At 51.4% G+C, this 19,062-nt stretch overlaps 1 protein-coding gene across 1 annotated transcript in view; it reads left to right on the forward strand.

Annotated features, from left to right (window-relative positions):
* The window catches only part of CACNA1E (calcium voltage-gated channel subunit alpha1 E), a 536,284-nt gene that overhangs the window by 466,785 nt on the left and 50,437 nt on the right, over window positions 1–19,062 (forward strand). Inside the window, exons 23-29 of the mRNA XM_019624043.1 lie at window positions 892–948; window positions 2,120–2,767; window positions 3,195–3,508; window positions 5,437–5,599; window positions 6,805–6,934; window positions 7,506–7,565; window positions 8,333–8,439. Coding sequence (XP_019479588.1) covers window positions 892–948; window positions 2,120–2,767; window positions 3,195–3,508; window positions 5,437–5,599; window positions 6,805–6,934; window positions 7,506–7,565; window positions 8,333–8,439 — 1,479 coding nt within the window. The remainder of the gene's footprint in view (window positions 1–891; window positions 949–2,119; window positions 2,768–3,194; window positions 3,509–5,436; window positions 5,600–6,804; window positions 6,935–7,505; window positions 7,566–8,332; window positions 8,440–19,062) is intronic.

Raw genomic sequence — 19,062 nt, forward strand, 5'->3', positions numbered from 1 at the left:
GGGTGGGTGTCACTTTTATCAGGAAAAGAGCAGCGATGTCAACCTCCAGTTCCAGGCAGGGACCATTGGGCCAGACCGGGTCTGTCCGCCTGGGAACTGGGGCGGGCTCTCTCCACAGGTGTCCCAGCTGCATTGCCCTCCATCTGAGCGGACAGTCTCATGTTCCCAGGAGTCTTTTCTGCCTTAGTGGATGATACCTGCACCGTGCCACTCTGACCTTCCATTGACTGTGTTTGAAAAGACACAGCATGTGTGTGTAGAAAAGATATTTCTCTGTGCAAAACTAAGAAAGTTAATACTGGGCTTTCTAGACCGGACCTTCCATCAGGGCCTCTGGCCAGGGCCACTCAGTTGCTGAAATGCAGGGGTCACCGCTCACATCCTGGTCTATGTGGATGGTGGCCCTGCCTTTGGTCGTGGGCTACTTTTGTGGCCTCAGTGGCACAACATTTGTCCCCTGCACATTTCGTGAGATTGGAGTGGTGCACGGGACTCACACCTTGTGACTATGCCAGATATGTGCTATCCTAGATAGGACTGGGGGAAGGAGGTACAACCTTCACCCAACTTACAGGGTTTCCAAACTAGGTCTCTGAAGGCCATTAGGTGGAAGAGCGAGTGCAGTGGGGCATGATGGTCGAGCTTCTGAAGCGGTCTGCTCTATGAAATGCTAGATCCTTTGCCTCTGTTTGTATGCTTCCAAACCTCCATCCACGTATTTGCACACGTGGAGAGTGGAAGGTTGGGAGTCTGCAGAGAGCAGCGGGCATGTGGAGAATGTCTGGGTGCGTGGGGGCCTCCATGCCTTTCCCTGAAAATCAGCTGGCGGCTGTGGGGCTGGTGGCTCCGAGAGGCTGGGGTGCACTGAACCTGTCCGTTTTTCTTTCCCAGAAGAGACAGAAGGAGAAGACACCACATGTCGATGTGGGAGCCACGCAGCAGCCACCTGTATGTGTGGACCGGTTTGCGTGTTTGTGAGTGGTTATGTGTGGGTGCGGGGACACCGTGTTGTTGTCCTTGCCGTGGACCAAGTGGCACTGGGTGTGCACGTCAGTGTGTGCCGTGGTGTGCGCGCGCGTGTATTCCGTGCACATGGTTTGTGGATATGCGCCTCTGTACCTTTCAACATGTGCTCGTATCAGTGTGTGTCTAAGGTACGTGACCTTGTGCACTGCTCGCTCTTCTGTGTGGCTCGTGAGTGGGCATGTGTTGGCGTGGGTGTACCTTTCATGGAGGCAGTTGTGTACAGCCACGTGTGGGCCTCAGTGAGGTGCGTGCGGGCACATGTGAGTGTCCCCTTAACAGTCTGTAGCTGTGCATCCACAGGCAGGTGTGAGTGAAGGAGTAGGTGACTACCCTTCCGCCCGTGTGAGCCCACACCTGCGTGCTCTCCTGTGTGTGTCACGTTTGTGTGCTCCTGCTGTTCCATGAATGCTCCTCTAGGCCCGGAGCTGAGAGGCTCTGGATGAGCTGCTGGTGGGCTTTGCACACAGTCAGTCCTCTGGTGTCCATTCGCTGCTGTGGAAGAGACCCACAGCACTCATGGGTTTTGAGGGTGATGCCAACACTTTTTGTCACATGGGTCTGCTTGTCCCTGTCCTCACCCTTTGATGGTTTCTGACCGTTGTACTCTCTGCCCTTGCGATCCCACGCTGCAGTCTGAAAGGGAAAGAGAGGGACAGCAGGAAGAAGAAAGGTCTCTGACCTTGAATTAGGGGCCAGTGGTGGGCAAAGAGTGGGTACAGGTGGATGCCCTAACAGCAGAGGAAGGCAGGGGAGGGGAGACTTGGTAGCCTTGGACTCCAGCCCAGCAGGTCCTGGGGACTGGGAACTTGGTCCTGGGCCCTGGGAACTTGGTCCTGGGCCACCCCCATCTACTACAGAGCAGGAGTTTGTGTGGGAAGCCCCGTGGGCTGGGAGGCACCTGCTCCTGCGTGGCCCACTCTGCTCCCTACATCTCTCTGTGCTTCCTGTCCTCAGGTTCTCCCCTTTGCTCCCCCCGCCATGTGTCCCCGCCTTTCCCAGGGCTGCTGAGGGCTGGCCTGTGCCCCTGTGGCTGGCCTCTTTGGCCGTCAGCCGCCAGGTTCTGACCGTGGCTCTCACCTTTGCCCTTTGCCAGGAGGGAGCGAAGGCGCCGACACCACATGTCGGTGTGGGAGCAGCGCACCAGCCAGCTGCGGAGGCACATGCAGATGTCCAGCCAGGAGGCCCTCAACAAAGAGGAGGCCCCGCCCATGAACCCACTCAACCCCCTCAACCCCCTGAGCCCCCTGAACCCGCTCAATGCTCATCCCAGCCTTTACCGGAGACCCAGGCCTGTTGAGGGGCTGGCCCTGGGCCTGGAGAAATGCGAGGAGGAGCGCATCAGCCGTGGGGGGTCCCTCAAGGGGGACACAGGGGCCCTCTCAAGTGCCCTGGACAACCAGAAGAGCCCCTTGTCCCTGGGCAAGCGGGAGCCGCCGTGGCTGGCCAGACCATGTCATGGGAACTGTGACCCGACCCAGCAGGAAGCTGGGGGCGGGGACAGCGTGGTGACCTTCGAGGACCGGGCCAGGCACAGGCAGAGTCAGAGGCGCAGCCGGCACCGCCGTGTCAGGACGGAAGGCAAGGAGCCCTCCTCCATCTCCCGGAGCAGGTCTGCCAGCCAGGAGCGGAGCCTGGATGACGATGTGGCCATCGATGGGGAGAAGGACCGCGAGCCCAGGGGCAGCCACGGGGGCAAGGAGCCCACGATCCAGGAGGAAGAGAGAGCCCAGGACTTAAGGAGGTAAATTAGTCCCAGGGGTGCCCTGAAGGCACGTAACGTGGCTGGTGTCAGGGGTCCTTCGGTCTAAGACTTTCTGAGTCTCAGTTTCCCCTTTTGTAAGATGGGGGTGATGCTCGTGCACCCTTTATAAGGGATGTGTAAATATGACAGGCAGTGGGATCCACCCCGCTGAAAACCAGGGTCTGTTCTAGGGCATCTCCTGTTGGGAGTGGGTCATGGGTGGATGGACAGAAGTGAGGCAGTGAACACAGCCCATGGGTCTTAGCTCCTCTCCGCCTGGCTGGGTGGGGGTGGGAGGCAGCGGATGCCCTGTGCTCTCCAGGAGGCTCCCCGGGCTCCCCTCACCTTTCCCTCTTTCCAGGCCCATCAACCGTTGTGCAACAGCCTCTTAAGATCTGAGCACCGGCTGTGTCCTCTCCCTTAACAGGACCAACAGTCTGATGGTGCCCAGTGGCTCCGGGCTGGCAGGATCCCTTGATGAGGCGGACACACCCCTCGTCCTGCCCCAACCAGAGCTGGAAGTGGGGAAGGATGGGACCCTGACGGAGCAGGAGACAGAGGGCAGCAGTGACCAAGCCCTGCTGGGGGACGTGCAACTGGACATGGGCAGGGTCATCAGCCAGAGTGAGCCTGACCTCTCCTGCGTCACGGCCAATACGGACAAGGCCGCCACCGAGAGCACCAGCATCGCCGTCGCCATCCCCGACGTGGACCCCTTGGTGGACTCCACCGTAGTGCACAGTGAGACCACCTTCTCTGCCCTCACCCCCACTGCCCATCCCACCCAGTCGAGGTGGGATCTTGGCTTTAGAGTCACCCCAGTAAAGCTGCGTGGAAAACCCCACCAGCCGGACAAAATCATTCTTCAAGTTAAAAAAATAGTGGCAGTTTTATCCCGGTTTGTAGGAAACGTGAGTTAGAAGTTTCTCAATCTGAAGTTTTGCTCATGAAATGTCCTTAAGCCTTTGGCGCCTGTGACCACCCTGGAGTCTTCAGAAAGATCACATGTGACTTGGTACCCAGTTATATATTCAGCTTTTTGATTTATTATAGGAATAGTTGATAGCCTTTTCCAGGACACCCCCAAGGTATTCTGCCACCTGGACAAATTAGGGGACCTCTGATGGAGCAGACATGGCTCTGCTCAGCGTGTGGCCTCCAAGAAACCACTGTGTCTCTTCAGGACTCAGTTTGTCATCTATCAAGTGAGAGCACTGATGGCTTCTGAGGTCTCTCTACTAACATTTTATGAATCTATTACCCTTGTCTACTTTTTTTCTTCTAGTTCATAGTCTCACTTTCTCTCACAGTTCCCTCAGGCAAGGGATATTAATCTAGAAGACCTTAAAGGGCAATGGGGCTAAAAAACACTTAACTTACACTTAACCTGTGTCTGCCCTAACCCCACCCCCAGCCTGTCCTAACTCCTCCCCCAACCCTGTCCTAACCCCAGCCCTGCATTAATCCTACCTGCTGCCCCATGGTCACTGAATTGTGACCACAGGATTCTACCTTTGCTTTTTTTCCTCCCTGACTTTTTCCACATTTTTCTCTTTTCACAGCTCCATCTCCATTGCTTCAACTTCCCTATACTCACAATGCCAGTGCTGCTTGAACAAGTGACCCCTCCCATGTCCAGTGCTTCTGGGGTTGACTGGGGCATGTCTCAGGCTCTCAGACTCACAACGTCTTTGGGTGTCTGTTTAATTTTATACTCTAATATATAAATGTATTGGACCTTCTTTTATGAAAAACAATATTAAGAAAGGTTGACGCTCTCTTGGTTCCCATGCTGGGGCCAGTCCGTGGCCTTGGTCATAGGTAAGAGCATGTTATCAGAGGGCTTTTGGATACTTCAGATGGCTTACCTCATGGAAGATTCTAGAAGGGGCAGAACCTCAGAGCTTTGCTGCCTACACAAGGTTCCAGGGAATGTTGCCGCACTCTGATAGCCTGGACCTCTCTGCCACTTAACCCATCCTGTGACTTGCATGTGGAAACAGAGTAGCAGGCCCAACAGCTCTACGCAGTCTTGGCCTCTTCATCCTCTCAATCCTGGAATGCAGTTTTGGACCTGTATTCGCATGAATATTGCATTCTCATCTCTACATTAATCATGACTGGAAAAAGCACAGCCAGAAAGGCCGCCACAAATGGAGTGATGGTTTCTTAAAATCTTCCACTGAAGTGTGATGTCATTAAAAGGATATAGGGCTTTGGATCGGGGACCCACACTGGCCGTGAGACTTCCCTGGGTCTCGGCTTTCCCATCTGTATACTGGGAATCATAATACGTGCCACTCAGGGGGTACTGATGTGAAAATTCAATCAGGGAATACATGCAAAGAATCCAGATGTTAGATATAAGTACGTTTTGTAAACTTGACAACAGAAACAGCCGTTCTGTTGCTCAGGGAAATGTGATGCAAATGATTTCCACAGCCAGAAAGGCTATACCACATAAAATTAGGGCACAAGTCGAGCTAGGAGGAGAGCAGGACTGAACTCGGTGTGATCTAACAAACACCCCCGCTGTTGGCAGGGCGCCTCCCCGGGGACACTCCTGAAACCCTTGCCCGTCCTCTCCATCCCACCCCCAGTGGAAGACGAAGGGCTCCATTCTCACAGGTGGCTCGGTTTCTGAAGATGTCGTCATGTTCCTCTTGCAGTTAGCAACAAGACGGATGGTGAAGCCAGTCCCTTGAAGGAGGCGGCGATCAAAGAGGAGGAGGAGGAGGAAGTCGAGAAGAAGAAGCAGAAGAAGGAGAAGCGTGAGACAGGCAAAGCCATGGTGCCCCACAGCTCCATGTTCATCTTCAGCACCACCAACCCGTAAGACGCCCTCCCGTCACTCCCCCTGCAGTGTCAGGGTGGACAAGCAGGGCCTGGGCCAGGGCAGGGGAATGGGGAGACGGGGGGAGGAGGGCTCAGTCACCTTCCACATCTTTCCCGGTGGAATCTGGCCAGACACAGGAAGCATCCAGGGTGCTCACTAGTTGAGACGGGTCACGGAGTTGCGCAGTCTCTGGACGCCGTGCCCATAGTCTAAAGAGTAATTTAAGACAGGAACGCATGAGAAATGTCATGAGGAAAGGACCCATTACCTGTTCTTTGGTCCATAGGTGTTGTGGGCGCGGGGAGAAGGAAATCTCCGTGGGATGTGTTACCAACTATTTCATAGGTGGACAGAGCTGAGAACTGTGGAGCCCAGACTGACCAGATCACGTATCGGTGTTTGAGAGTATTTATTGGTTACACTGCCCTCCGTGTGGATTTCGAAATGTATGGGTTCCATATTCCTCAGAGCAGAGGTAGTGGCATGAGGCAGGGTGGCAGAGAAGAATCGGGAAGGTTAGATTCAGGAAGGATGGAATCCTGAAAGACAAGCTTTGTGGTGCCCTGCCAAGTGAGCAAGATGCACACGTAGACCAACGTTTGAGGCTAGGCAGACAGGAGGCTCTCCGTGGCCACGTGGGCAGCGTTCAGGCAAGGCTCTGGGAAGGAAGGAACCCAGCCTGGGGACTGTCAGGCCACCTGGGGCCCAAATGCGATCTATGGAGTATAATCACCTTAATCAGAATTTCTGAGACATGAAAACCTGTTGCCACTTTCATTAGGAATCTTAGAATTCAAGGTCTGATTTTCTGATTCTTGGTTCTTATGATTTCCTTGCTCTGCCCCAGTCACCATACTGTGGGGGAGCAGACAGCGCGGTACAGAGGAGGGCATTGTGCAGCCACCCTGGGTGTGTGTGTAGCCTGATGTTGGCTGCCCCTGTGTCTCAGACGTGCTAGCGGATAATGTATCTTGGCTCGTGTACTGCAGCAGCCTCTGACCGATCTGATTACCTTTCCCCTCTGGGGCTTTAAATCAAGGGTGGTGCCTGAGAAATTAAATTGCTCTCCCCACGGCTTCCCCTGGCCAGGGCCTGGCTGTCTGGAGGAGGCTGGTGTGCGTGGGGGCGGGGAATCAGGTGTGCGAGCCAGAGGATGCGGGCCAGCTCAGTGGTGTCATCCCTCCCCCCCCCCGCCCCCCAGGATCCGCAGGGCTTGTCACTACATAGTGAACCTGCGCTACTTCGAGATGTGCATCCTCCTGGTGATCGCAGCCAGCAGCATTGCCCTGGCGGCCGAGGACCCCGTCCTGACCAACTCGGAGCGCAACAAAGTGGGTGCACGGGGACCCTTCGCTAACACCCGTAGTGGTCGGGTCGGTACCCGCCCCATCCAGGCCCCTTCCCATCCCAGCGTTATTCCTGGGGAATGGGGAAGGACCAAGAAATCACTGGGGCCCACCAGGGCTTTGAAAGGGGTCTCCAGCCACCCATGGGCCTGGGGACGGGGTCTGACATACGTCATGGGTGACGTGTGTGACCCCAGGGAGCAGAGACATCGCCTGGAGGTCCCAAGGGTATAGCTCTGAGTGAGGTGGGGAGGATGAGAACTGACAAGGTTCTGAGCCAGAACTGGAGAGAGAGGTTTGTGGAGCAATTCAGACCCAAGAAGTTAAGTTCTGGCCAAGGGGAGGGACAGGCCAGGGACTGGCCACCAGGTCATGTGGCTCTAGCAGGATCCATGGCTCTTCTCCTCTCTGCGTCCACCCAGCACTTATAGTTTTGTTCTGAGGTAGAAATGAGTGGGGGTTGGGGAGGGCAGGACCCCATGTCTCTGTGGGCAGGTGGGGTGTGTATGGCCTGGTGGCCACATACAACCTCCTCCCCCACATGTGTGTCTTATAGGTCCTGAGGTATTTTGACTACGTTTTCACTGGCGTGTTCACCTTTGAGATGGTTATAAAGGTAAGAGCCTCGAGAGAAAGCCTGGGCTTCAGGCCTGGGATGGGCCACCCGTCTGCTCCTCTAGCATATGCCTTTCCCCAGTGCTGTCACCTACTGACCAATGACAGAACCTCAGTGAGGCCTCTGCAGATCCCTCCTTTGGCCTTGGGGTCCTGATAAAGTTTGCTGTGGTACAGTGTAAATGCACGGATCTATTCAGAGGGGGACAGACCTGTGGATGTGGCCCCAGGAGAAGCCAGGCCCAGTCTCAGGAGGCAGTGGGAGCACACAGAATTGGGCACAGCACTCGTCTCCCCAGCATGCTCACTGGTTTGAGCCTGGATGTGCGCCAAGGCAAGGGGTTAGGTAGGGTTGAGTCTTCCTGGACTGCACCCAATCCCAGCTGCACCTACTGCCCACCAATCTGTGCCCCATCACCCTGACACATTTCTATCTCATTCCCAATCTCGCGCATCTGGGATGTTTCCCCATCTGCATATGGCGATGCCTGGTACTCTGAGCCATTAGTGAAGGAGGGATGTGGCAGGGCTCTGTGATAGCCGAGGAGCCTAGTTGAACCCTGGGTGCTGTGAAAAAGGGCCTCAGGCTTCACAGTCAATGTGGAGAGAGTCCGTGGGACCTGTCCTCTTGCTCTGCAGGTCCCCATGTGGGGCTGGTTATGGAGAGCATCGCAGTGGAGGCACTGCCGTAGGGAGCCCCGAGCTCAGTGCACATGTTGCCCACACCACCTGGGCTCATTGGTGGCTGTCCACACCCTTCTCCTACAGATGATCGACCAGGGCTTGATTCTGCAGGATGGGTCCTACTTCCGAGACCTGTGGAACATCCTAGACTTTGTGGTGGTGGTTGGTGCGCTGGTGGCCTTCGCTTTGGCGTAAGTAACTCTCTTTTCCTGTTGGATTACCTTCTCGCCTTTCTTCCGGAGACCCTGGCTGATTTGAGGGCATCTTCAGGGCCAGCCTGAGAAATGATTCACTCGGTGATGCCCAGGAATGCTGTCCTGGACATCTGCTTCCCAGTGGCCCTCAGCAGAGCACCCCAGAGCCTTTCCACTTCAGCTCTCATGCCCTGAGTGATGCGGCTGGTGAGGAAGGAGCTGGGAGAGTCACTAGAGAGAAGTCAAAGGCCCTGAGTTCCTTCCTTGGAGATGAGTACGCATGAGTGGGCGCTCATCTGTGTGGGCAGTGCCTCCACAGGCTTAGGGAGGGACCCAGGGGCAGACTGCTGATGTACCCTTTCGTTTCATGTTGCTGTCAATCAAAGGAGCAGCTTGAAAGAAAGATGCAGAGAGTAGAGCTCAGTTGGGGATCACAGGATCCTCGGCATGGGGAGGTTCTCTGCTCATGAGCAGGGGTACCCGAGAGCTATTCCAGGGGCATCAAAACCATGTTAATATGTTTAACTCCAGAAGGAAAGGTTTTCCTTCCCTTCCTTGATAGCACACAGGAAGACAGTCGTAAACCCTGCTTCAGGTGACTAAGCCATGTTCATTACCTTTGGGGAACTGGTTTTTCAAACATTGATCCCATCTGTAGCAGGTTTTCAAGCACACTCTGACATTTCCTCTGGAATCCAGCCAAAAAAAGGGCTCTCCCAGCCCTCTCGGGTGTAGCTAGAAGATAGGCATGTCAGCAGGGCTTTTTCTAAGCTGGTGTATAGAATGCCTCAGAGGGTGAATGATGGCTTTTGGGCTCCGTCTGCACCTTGTTCCACTGCCAGAGCAGTTGCACCCTCTTCCAGGTGGAGCAGTCGAATTCCCTCATGCTTGTCTGGGTACCAGGGAGAGCCAGGTCTTCTAAGCAAGGCTGGCGGCATGGTGTGAAGGGGCAAAAGGAGCGCCTTTGAGAGCTGCTGTCATTGATGGCAACTACAAAAGGGAAGAGACAAAAATACCCCCATAGCTTTGACCTTCCAGGCCCAAGTGGTCAGAAAGGGGTCATCCGTCTCACCTTCTCCCCAAGCTTCCATCAGCTTCCATCTCTGTCCATTCTGGCAGACGAAGAAGTGGGGTGAGAGTTAAGAAGGAATATTCCTCCCAGCCCGAGGATGGGCAGCTGTCTGTCGATAGGAGAGATGGAAGGTCCCCATATGCGCTAAGAAGTAAAGATCTCCCAGAACCCAGAAGTGGGCTGTGTCCACTGCTGCCCCAGCCATGGGGGGTCCTCCAAAGGAGAGCCCTGTTGAGTGTATCTTGTGACCCTGAGCTGGACTGGCAGTCAGGACAATTCCAGGGTCCCTTGTCCCCATGTGCACCAGCACGTTAACTCCATTAGAGGTAGAACCACCTGTGCCTCCCATCACAAGAAAGCCTTCTGTTAGACGTGGCTGAGCTATTCCCGAGGAAATTTCACAAAAGTGTAGATTCTCACAGCAAGATAAAAATAAAGGCAACCCTGGCTCCATCAAGGGAACCCAGCTCCTCTCACTCCTTCTTGGAAAGAAGCATGAATATCTATCTGCCTGCGTCCTCAAGAGACCCACCTTTTTGTGTTAGAGATAAATATTACCCTTGGGTTTTTAAAAGGTCAAGTCCCCTTCTTATTTTATCAATTCATTTGCATACATTGTTCACCATATTGTTCTTCTCTCTTGTTTTGATCTCAGTAAAGTAATTTGTCTCTCTTTGGGGAAAAAAAAAAAAAAGAGACGAACCCACGCCATCTTTATGAAGAACAGAGCTTGCTGGGGGCGGCGGGGCGGAGTGGCAGGAAGGGTGTGGGTTGTGGAGCCAGGCAGACCCCGGTTTGCATGCCAGCCTCTTTACTTACTAGCTTCATGTCGTGGAGCAACATAGCGAGATTTTGATCCACTTCACCTCTGCTTCTCGTCTCTGAAATGAAGAGAATCCGTGTGTGAAGAGCGCTTAGCACAGGGCCTGGCATGGCGTGAGCAATCCCAACATGTTCATTCCTTTCTTTATCTTTCCGTTCTCCCATCATCACGAATCGGAATATCAGAGCACAGTGTGTGTGTTGATGCAGAACATATGCAAAGAGTTGACAGTGAACGCAGGCTGGTTTCTAAGACTTGGTGGTTTCACTCACACACCCCTGGCCTGTGCCTGGTAACTGGGCAGGCACAGTGGTGGTGCCCTTGGGGAGGGAGGTGTGTTTTAGGGGGAGCCTCGCATGCCTGCCCCATGTCTACAGTCCAGCTGTCTCTCCTCAGATCCAGAGCAATGACGACGGGCTGGAGGGTTGTCATCTGTCTTGTTCTTTCTTGTCCCTTTGAGAAATGGCGGTGGTGGCTTTGGTGCCGGCGGCAGGGGAGGCCTTAACAGCCCCGGAGCTGAAGCCTCTCTGTTGGTCCTCAGACCAGGTACAGTGCAGGGAACCCCAGGAATCCCCTGGTTCTGGGGTCCATGCTTATGTGATGGATTCAGAGTTATGATCTGTCACTTGCTTTTAGTGATGTCACTTCTCGACTTTTCTATTCATTTCTCACTGAAATGTAACCGGTAGTTTCTCATCCTTCACCATCCACTCTCTCTCCTGTTATCATCCTTCCAAGCTTGCCATGCGCATTTCCTCCCCGCTTTCTCCTGCGCACGGGACAGGCTCACACTGCCCCCTCCTCTGGCCTTCGTCGCATATGCTGAGGTCCAGGTAACGCTTTTTCTTGCTCATATGCCCGCGCTTCCTAACTCTCTTCTCTCCCTTGCCTCATTCAGGGCACCAGAGAATTCAGCTCTCCCATCACTTTGGTGGGGCTAGCCACGGTCCCCCCTGCCGGCAGAGAGCAAGAGCCTGGTGTGGGGCTGACAGCAGAATAAAGCCTGTGTCCCACAGTGGGGCTGTGGTCAGGGGCTCAGGCAAACAGGAAGCCAAGTGTGGCTTTCTCTGAAGGCTTTTCAAGGACCCCCCCCCTTGTCGTTACAGCTTTCATTGTCATATCCCATATATTCCCCCCCTAGGAATGTCCACCATTCAGGTAACTTCTCTCCTGCCCTGTCTCTCCTCCTTGAAATGGAACCTTGCCTGACTGAAGCTTCTGCAAAGGCTGTTGCTAATTTGAGCAGAATTGAGGGTGATCACCATGGTAACACCTTTCTGGTGGTGGCTCCTCAGAAATCAAAGGTGACTTGGCATCCCTCCCACCACTGCCCACCGGAGCCTTCTCCAACCAGCCCAAGTCCCAAGAGCAGTGCCTCTTACTAACCAAGGGGAGGGAACGGCCTCTAGCTGAATTCTCAAAGTCGCGTGGTCCCCTGAGCCCTGCTATGGCAGAGGCCTGCACCTGCCATCATGTATGTTTTCGTAAGCATATATGTTGTTTCTGCGGTGGCCAAAGAGAAATTCTTTTCTCTGTAGCTGCATACGTCAAGTGAAGGGGTCCTTTATAATGTAAACCTGACATATTCCGTTTGGGAACTTTCTTGACTTTTGAGGAGGAGGGGGGAGAGATTTCTAAGTATGGGCATACCCGGGGATAAGAAAATAAATGGAAAGATAGCTACATGGCACCTTTCCTGTTCTTCCCCGCATACTTTTACATTATAAAGCATTTATAAGAACACTCAGGTCTCCTTCTCAAAGCCCAGTCCCTGAGTAGGGGAGGTGGGCAGGGTCTCGGCAGAGGTTGGGTAAGGCTCTCCCTCATCCCACTGCCCTCACAACGTCCCACTTTCTGGGCCACATGGAGACACAGAGTGTTTGCCACCTATAAATGTCCCGCCTGTGCCTTTTCCTCTCTGAGGTTTCAAGAAAAGTCTTGTGAGTGACAGGATCTATGAAACCTTTCTCTTTTATCTTTTTCTTTCTGAAAAAGAGGGATTCTTCTCTTTGATAACTATTTTACACCAGAAACCCTATTTCTCAGTTTCCTCACATCCTACCACCATCACTTCCGCCTCCTGTCCTCCTGGGTTGGAAAACAGAGATGGATGGTTCCAGCCTTGGCATTTCTGGGTATCTGCACATCAGGCACGTTCCCTCCCTTTGGGGCACCCCTCAGAGCCAGCTGCTCTGTAGGGAAGTCATGTGGCCACTATGTCCGGTTGAGTTCATGTGATGTGATGCTGTCTGGGCCTCGGGTTTCACATCTTCCATGGTCAGTGAAGGGCTTTGGGCAGGCAGGTGGACAGGGGACAGCATCTCAGGAGGGAACACAGGAGCGAGCTGGAGCACGTGTGTGAATCTGCACTCCACCCCAGGACCCTCATCCTCTTCACTTCCATTTTCTATAACATGTCGTTACTTGCTTAGCTGAAGTCAGGTCACCAGGTGAGCTATCCTGAGCTGGATTCTGAATAGTAAACGCACAGCTTATGATGGCTTGTCAGCACAGCTCAACAGAAAAATAACTAGTGATTCTGCTCCCGCCTCACCTCCTCCTTGGGTGCGTGCATCACTCAGACTCACGCAGGCTCCCTGGCAGTTGATGCCAAAGTTTCCCATTGCTCTGTGCCATCATAGTGGGCCACGCGGGAAGGTCAGGACTCCCTGCCACGCGGGACATCTGGATGACAGCCGTACTTGGCCTTTCATTCCTCAGTCCTTAGCCAGAAAGGAAACACATGAGTCAGTCTGCCTCCTGATGCCAGAAGAAACCGGATTTCCCACATTAGCTTTTAGTGCATGCTTTTCATTGAAGTATGTCACTTTCCTGACACTTGACACTGTGCCCTAGCCGCTAAGATGGATAAGGTCTTTCGAGTGTGTGCCAAACCAGCCGCAGTGGCTGAGTCGTGGCTCTGAATTCATTCAATGAAATACCCAGGCACAGATAATTTTAGATTTGGAAGGGCCCCAAGGAGCCACAGGACATGGCGCTCTGGTTCTGGTTTTGCTTCTGCTTCGGGGGCTTTATGTTTGTGAAGATGTGAATGTGCACACCTGAGAAAAGAGGCATTGTTTAGAACTGAAATGCTGGGACGTGCTCACACTCAGCAGAGCATAGCAGCGATAGAACTGACATCTCACCTGACACCTGGCTGACGTCCTCCTGTTCTTCGCTGCCTGCCTGTGTCCAAGGCAGCCCTCCCTTCAGACCTCAAGCTTTGCCTTTGGGGCTTCTTTCTTGACAGCCCCTATTCTTCTAGAACTGAAAGTGGAGTCTCCCCAAGGAAGCTATTTTGTAGGGGAAGAAAAGAGTGGACAGAGTCCTGCTTCATGCAAAAAAGGCCCATTTACCACAGAGCCAGGCAGGTCATTGAGTTCCGCCATTCTGTGGCAGGGAATGAAGGATGAAAATTAAAGTTGGCCGTCAGGTAGCTCATTATCTGTGGGTTTAGGATGCTGGCTGAGCTGGAATTAGAACTATCCAGCTGTGAGCAGATGTTCCTCGAGACTCCAGCTTTCAGAGTCACCTGGAGAGTGACTATCTGACTTTGTGCCCAGGCAGAGACACTCATGGTGATTAATGGCCATGGACTCTTGTGGTGCCCAGTGCTGTATTGTACTCCTGCTGCCCTGAGAGGGTCTAAGGAGGGACAAAGTGGGAGCCACCTGGAAGGAGAGAGAAGTCTGCCTGCTCTTGGTACTGAGGGCCAGCGTGCATGTTTTTTGATGAACACTGGAGAGTGTGTTGTCTGTTGCACGTGCTGTTGGTGCTGCTGGGGAACCCCTGGTAGAACGTGCACTTGGAGGCCTTTAACATATGAAGGCAATGGGTGTGAATGCTCAAGTAGTTCTTAACAGGAGCAAATTTGGGAGATGGTTGGTTGTAAATGGGATCTCAGCCTGTGGCCACAGAACCAGGCAAAATGAAACGGTCCAGTCAGAGAACAGGGCCCCATCCACATGGTAACCAGACCCAGATGCAAAAAGCACCCTGCACAGAATGTGACCCTTCATAGCCATGGGAGGAGCCCAGTCCTACAGGATTAGTAGAAATCCATCACAGTGCCCTCCGAATTTAAAAGTAGTTTTCGAGTAATTCAGGTCAGAAGAGTTCATGATGGGACTTGGGAAGCATCAGCTTAGACCATGTGACCTGCCAGCCATCTGCTTGATCCACACTCACAGAGGCACAGCCTAGCAGTAGGAATTAGTCTCCAGCTGGGTGGCGGGGTGCGGGGGTGGGTATTGGCTGGACTTCAGCCAGCATCAAGGCCTTCTTAGAAAGATCAGCAGATGAGGGGTCTTCGAGTATGTTTGGAATATGAAGGCTAAGAAGCAGGACACATCAGGTCATTGGATGGACCAGAGTGAGTCACAAAGCTGCTAGGAGGCAGATGCTTTGCTGTCCCCTGCTGCTGCTCACTGCGTGGACAAAAATACCTTCTGGTTAGCGTATGGCGCTGGGTTTTGCAAAGGAAAAAGTTTGCAAAAGCAACCATGAGTGTGTTCGGGGAGCCTGTTGAGGTCCCTGTGCAAGAAGGAAAGAATTCTGCACTAACTAACATTTAGCATAGAGCTAGTGCTCTGGTTACAGAGCGAAGAAAAATGGCCGAGTCGCAGAGGATTTAGGGCTCATGGGCGACCCTAAGAGATGCTGAGATATGGCTCAGGAAGAAAAATAATCCCCAGCTGGCAGCAGCTAAGCAGTGACAAGATCAAAGTGCTGAATTGACATTCTTCACACAAACAGATGAACAAGCTTTACCATTAGAGAGTTCTCTCTCCACAGACAAGGGTTGCCAATGCAAAGAGGAAAATTTCCCTCTCATGTCCGCAGGTGTTTAGTATTTTAAGAGCACTTACACACTCTTTATTTCATGTATCACTGGACAGTCCTGTTTTATAGTTAAGAAATGGATTGCCTGAGGTTTAACTAGTTTGACTCATTGTACATAGCAAAGCCAGTTCTTAAACAATTGATATATTTTTATTTCAAGTTCAGGGCTTTCTCCATGACATTAAGCTCCTCTCTATCTTATAGTCTAGTTGGTTCCAAGCCATTAACCCCTGTAAACTCAAAGCGGTAGCTTGGTATGGCTCTCTTCTTAGCCTAGAGATCCTTCTGTCTCTGCCTGGAGACACGCAAGACCTATGGGCCACTTGGAGAAGGGCATTCCCCACCTTGTCCACCTTGCTGTTTCATTTGCACCTTTCTCTCCCCATGAACCCTCATGGACCCTAGGCTGAACTAAGGATGCTCGAATACATAGCTCAGTATTTGAGCTCAGGAACTGCTGGCTTCTCTTGCTGTTTCCTTCTTTGGCTAAAACCCTCCAGTGGTTCCCATCTGAAAAGGCATTGTAACATAGTAAATAAGAGCGTAGGTTTCAGAGTCAGGTAAACTTAGATCTGAATCCCAGCACTGTAAATTAGTAGCTGCCTTAACTCTCTGAACATCTGCACACTCATCTGTAAGTGGAAATTAAAGAGCTATATTTTGGTCTTGTGAGAATTGAATCAGGTAAAATATATCCAGTGTCCAATATAGTTCCACACATTTAGTAAGTGCATAATAAATGGGGATTATTGCCTACAAATAATAGTCCAGACACTTGAGCAAGGCTCAAGGCTCTTCCCAGCATGATCGCTCCTCCCCCACCTTACATTCCAGCAAGTTCATTTCCCTAATGCAAGAGATTCCTTCAAACCCCCTGTTGTTCCCTCCTGGACTTGTGTCAGAGGGCCGAAGGCCATTCCACTTAAAGGATGAAAGGCTTTCTAGAACCTTCATGTCTGTGCTCTGCCCCCCATGTAGGGAGAGTCGGTTTCTAGCAGAAATCAATTAGAGAGCATGTCCTTTGAGAAAGGGGGACCTGGAAGCTGAAAAGCAAGATTACAGTGAATGAGGAGTGATTACACAAGAAAGATCTGGAGGGCAACTTGACAACTGAGCTGGAAAATTCTCATCTTTTACTGATGAGAGGAGCATGGCATTTTTTTTTTCTGGAGGGCAGCCATGAACTTACCAAATAAGTAGGAAATAAATGGAAAATTGGATAGCCCAATTAAGTCCCAATTTAAATGAGACCAGTGCATCCTAGCCTGCGAAATTATCCTCAGATTGTAACTTTAGAATCAATTTTTAAACCTGATAAAATTTCAGTAATTAGCTAGACAGTGTAAAAAAATTCTCATTATACATTTATTAGCAAAGACTAGCAAAGTGTTATCAAATGATTATTATAGTTAAGTGATTTGTAAAAAGCACATGAATTATTTCTAAAACAATGTGCCTCAAAGTGCGTGAAGAGTTTGTCCTCTTGGTTTGATAAAACATCTCCTTTCCAATCTTATTGACTTCAGTAACAGCTTAAATAACTCTTGTATGCATGGATTTGGGAAAGGTCGGTTGGCCTAGCTCATGTGTAAATTATGCTACGTTTTTAATTAATGGGGGCTGAATTGTTGAGGCTTTTCTTGACTCTGTGGCTTTGTTATCCAGTATTCATTTCAAATGGCATTTTTCAAATCGGCACTGAACACAGGTTAACACACCTGAGAACAAAGGATGCTTTTCTGCAGCCACGCAAGTTCAGAGCTTTTCAGTGGCTCCTGTGCAGTAAGAGACCTGTTGGGAGACATGCAGAGCAATGACTAATCTTTCCTTTCACCCATCTCTGACCCAAGCCTGTGCGAGTCAGAATGGGACAAATCGTCCCCATCCCCCATAGTATTCAGGCAGCTACTTAATCAGCCATTAAGAGCAGCATGTACCGTCCAGACAAAGGGCACACACACACAGTGGTCAGAGATCCCCTTTGCTCCATAGCATGATATTTTACTAGGATTCTGGGACAAACTTAATTGTAGAGAGCAAATTCTGTCCTTTAGCCAAGTGTCGGGGCGGGGCAAGAATATTGGGCCTTCCTTCATGAGATGGGTGCCTGTGAGCATGCGCCTCTGAGAACCTGTCCAGGTGCCACTGGGTATTAAGGACCTGGACTAAGCAAAAGGCGAAAGCCTGGAGCGTGTGACCTTGACCACCTGCCTATCCATTGATCTCATTTTAGAATATGGAAGATTCGCCCTTAGCGTTTTCCCAAGGCGAATGCAGCCTGGGGAAAAGAGGGTTACCCATGTAGTTGTTTTGGTAAACTTTGCAAGTGAATGATTCCGTTTTTCCCATGGCATGTAGCTTGAAATAATACTTGTATTTGTTTGCTTGTTTACTTGAGACCTGTCTTCCCTACTAGACTACGTGAGTTTCAGGAGCTTAAGGACCTCGTTTGTTTTATGTGTCCAGCACCTAGAAAGCGTTCCTGACATATATTAAGGACTCCATCAATGCTATTATATGAATGCATAAAGGTGTGTTTGGCTGACCTACCGAAACTCCTATGTGAAAAGACGCAGTTATAACTCAGAGGAAGGTAATACCTCTGCCCTCTGAACATTTGGAGATTATCACATGAGGTCTTGGATTTTTATCCCAAATCCCCATTCATTTGTCATTTGTGGTGAAATTAATACGATTTTGCGTATGGGATCATTTACTGAGTAAGATGGTCATTAGAAGTCTTTGTGGCATATGGTGGTGTAATATAAGTTTGTGGTACATTTTAAATTTTTTTTTAAGAAAAGAAAGAATAAAGTAACCTTCATAGCAACCAGCAACAAAGAACTAAAGCCTGATTTCTAGGCGCTTCTTCTTAGCAGCAGGCCAGTTCACCTGAGCACTGCGGCTCACTCACCCGGTCACCTTACTCAAGGGACATCTCCCTTTGCAGTTAAGTGGACTTCAGGGATTTTTTCCAGCTCTAGAACTCGATGAGCTGTTTGAGAGCCTAGACCAGAACCTGCTGGTACAGAGGCTTCGGGGTTTGGGGCAGAGCTCCGAGCATTATCCAGACTAGGACTCCCATCCCAGCTCGGGTCAGGCACTCACTTAACCTCTTAACCTCATCTGTGAAATGGGGAGAGTAAAGTTATTAGGAGATCCAAATAAAGAGTTACACTAAAAGTGCTTAGCACAGAGTCTAGCCAAGCATAAATATTCGGAAAGTTAGCTCTCATTACTTCTATCTCAAATATTTGATATTTATGCTCTCACCCTTTTTTATTGATGTGAAGCCTCGCCAATAGAGCTCAGGTCATTTTTCTTCAAGCTGCACAGTATATAGCTTACAATGGACAGTTGGCCATTTATCAAAAGGCATCACTTTGTGCGACAGCAGGACCTTGATAGACACCTTCCCCCATATTTCCAGGTGGTCTGATGGTGTTGCTCGGTGGCGCTTTTGAGAGACATCAGAGCAGCCCTCTCGGGGTGGCCACGTGACCCTCTTCCAGTGAGCATACCTGTGCCACAATGACTTGAAAGACCTCTCTGGAAAGATTCTTTCTGGCCCAGAGCAGACACACATCCTCTAGCCATGTTTCTTATAACTGGAAACGCAAAGCGTTTGTCTGAAGACGGCTAAGGAAGTGGAAGGCAAAGCCTACATTTAGAAAAGTCCAGTTAAGCTAGGCTCCATGGGTGGGATAAAAGTGCGATACAGGGCATGCCCTGCAGCTAGAGGCAGCGTCTGCAAAGGGCTTTCACCTTTGCAGGCTGGAGAGGCGGGTGTGGAGCAGGTGGTGCGGGTCTCCCTTTCCCAAAGCGTGTGGACTCTGCAAGTGCCAAGGCTGTAAGCGGGATCTCTCGGGCCTGTGTTTCT

The sequence above is a fragment of the Hipposideros armiger genome, unplaced genomic scaffold (assembly GCF_001890085.2).
Source record: "Hipposideros armiger isolate ML-2016 unplaced genomic scaffold, ASM189008v1 scaffold_573, whole genome shotgun sequence".
NCBI classification, from domain to species: Eukaryota; Metazoa; Chordata; class Mammalia; order Chiroptera; family Hipposideridae; genus Hipposideros; species Hipposideros armiger.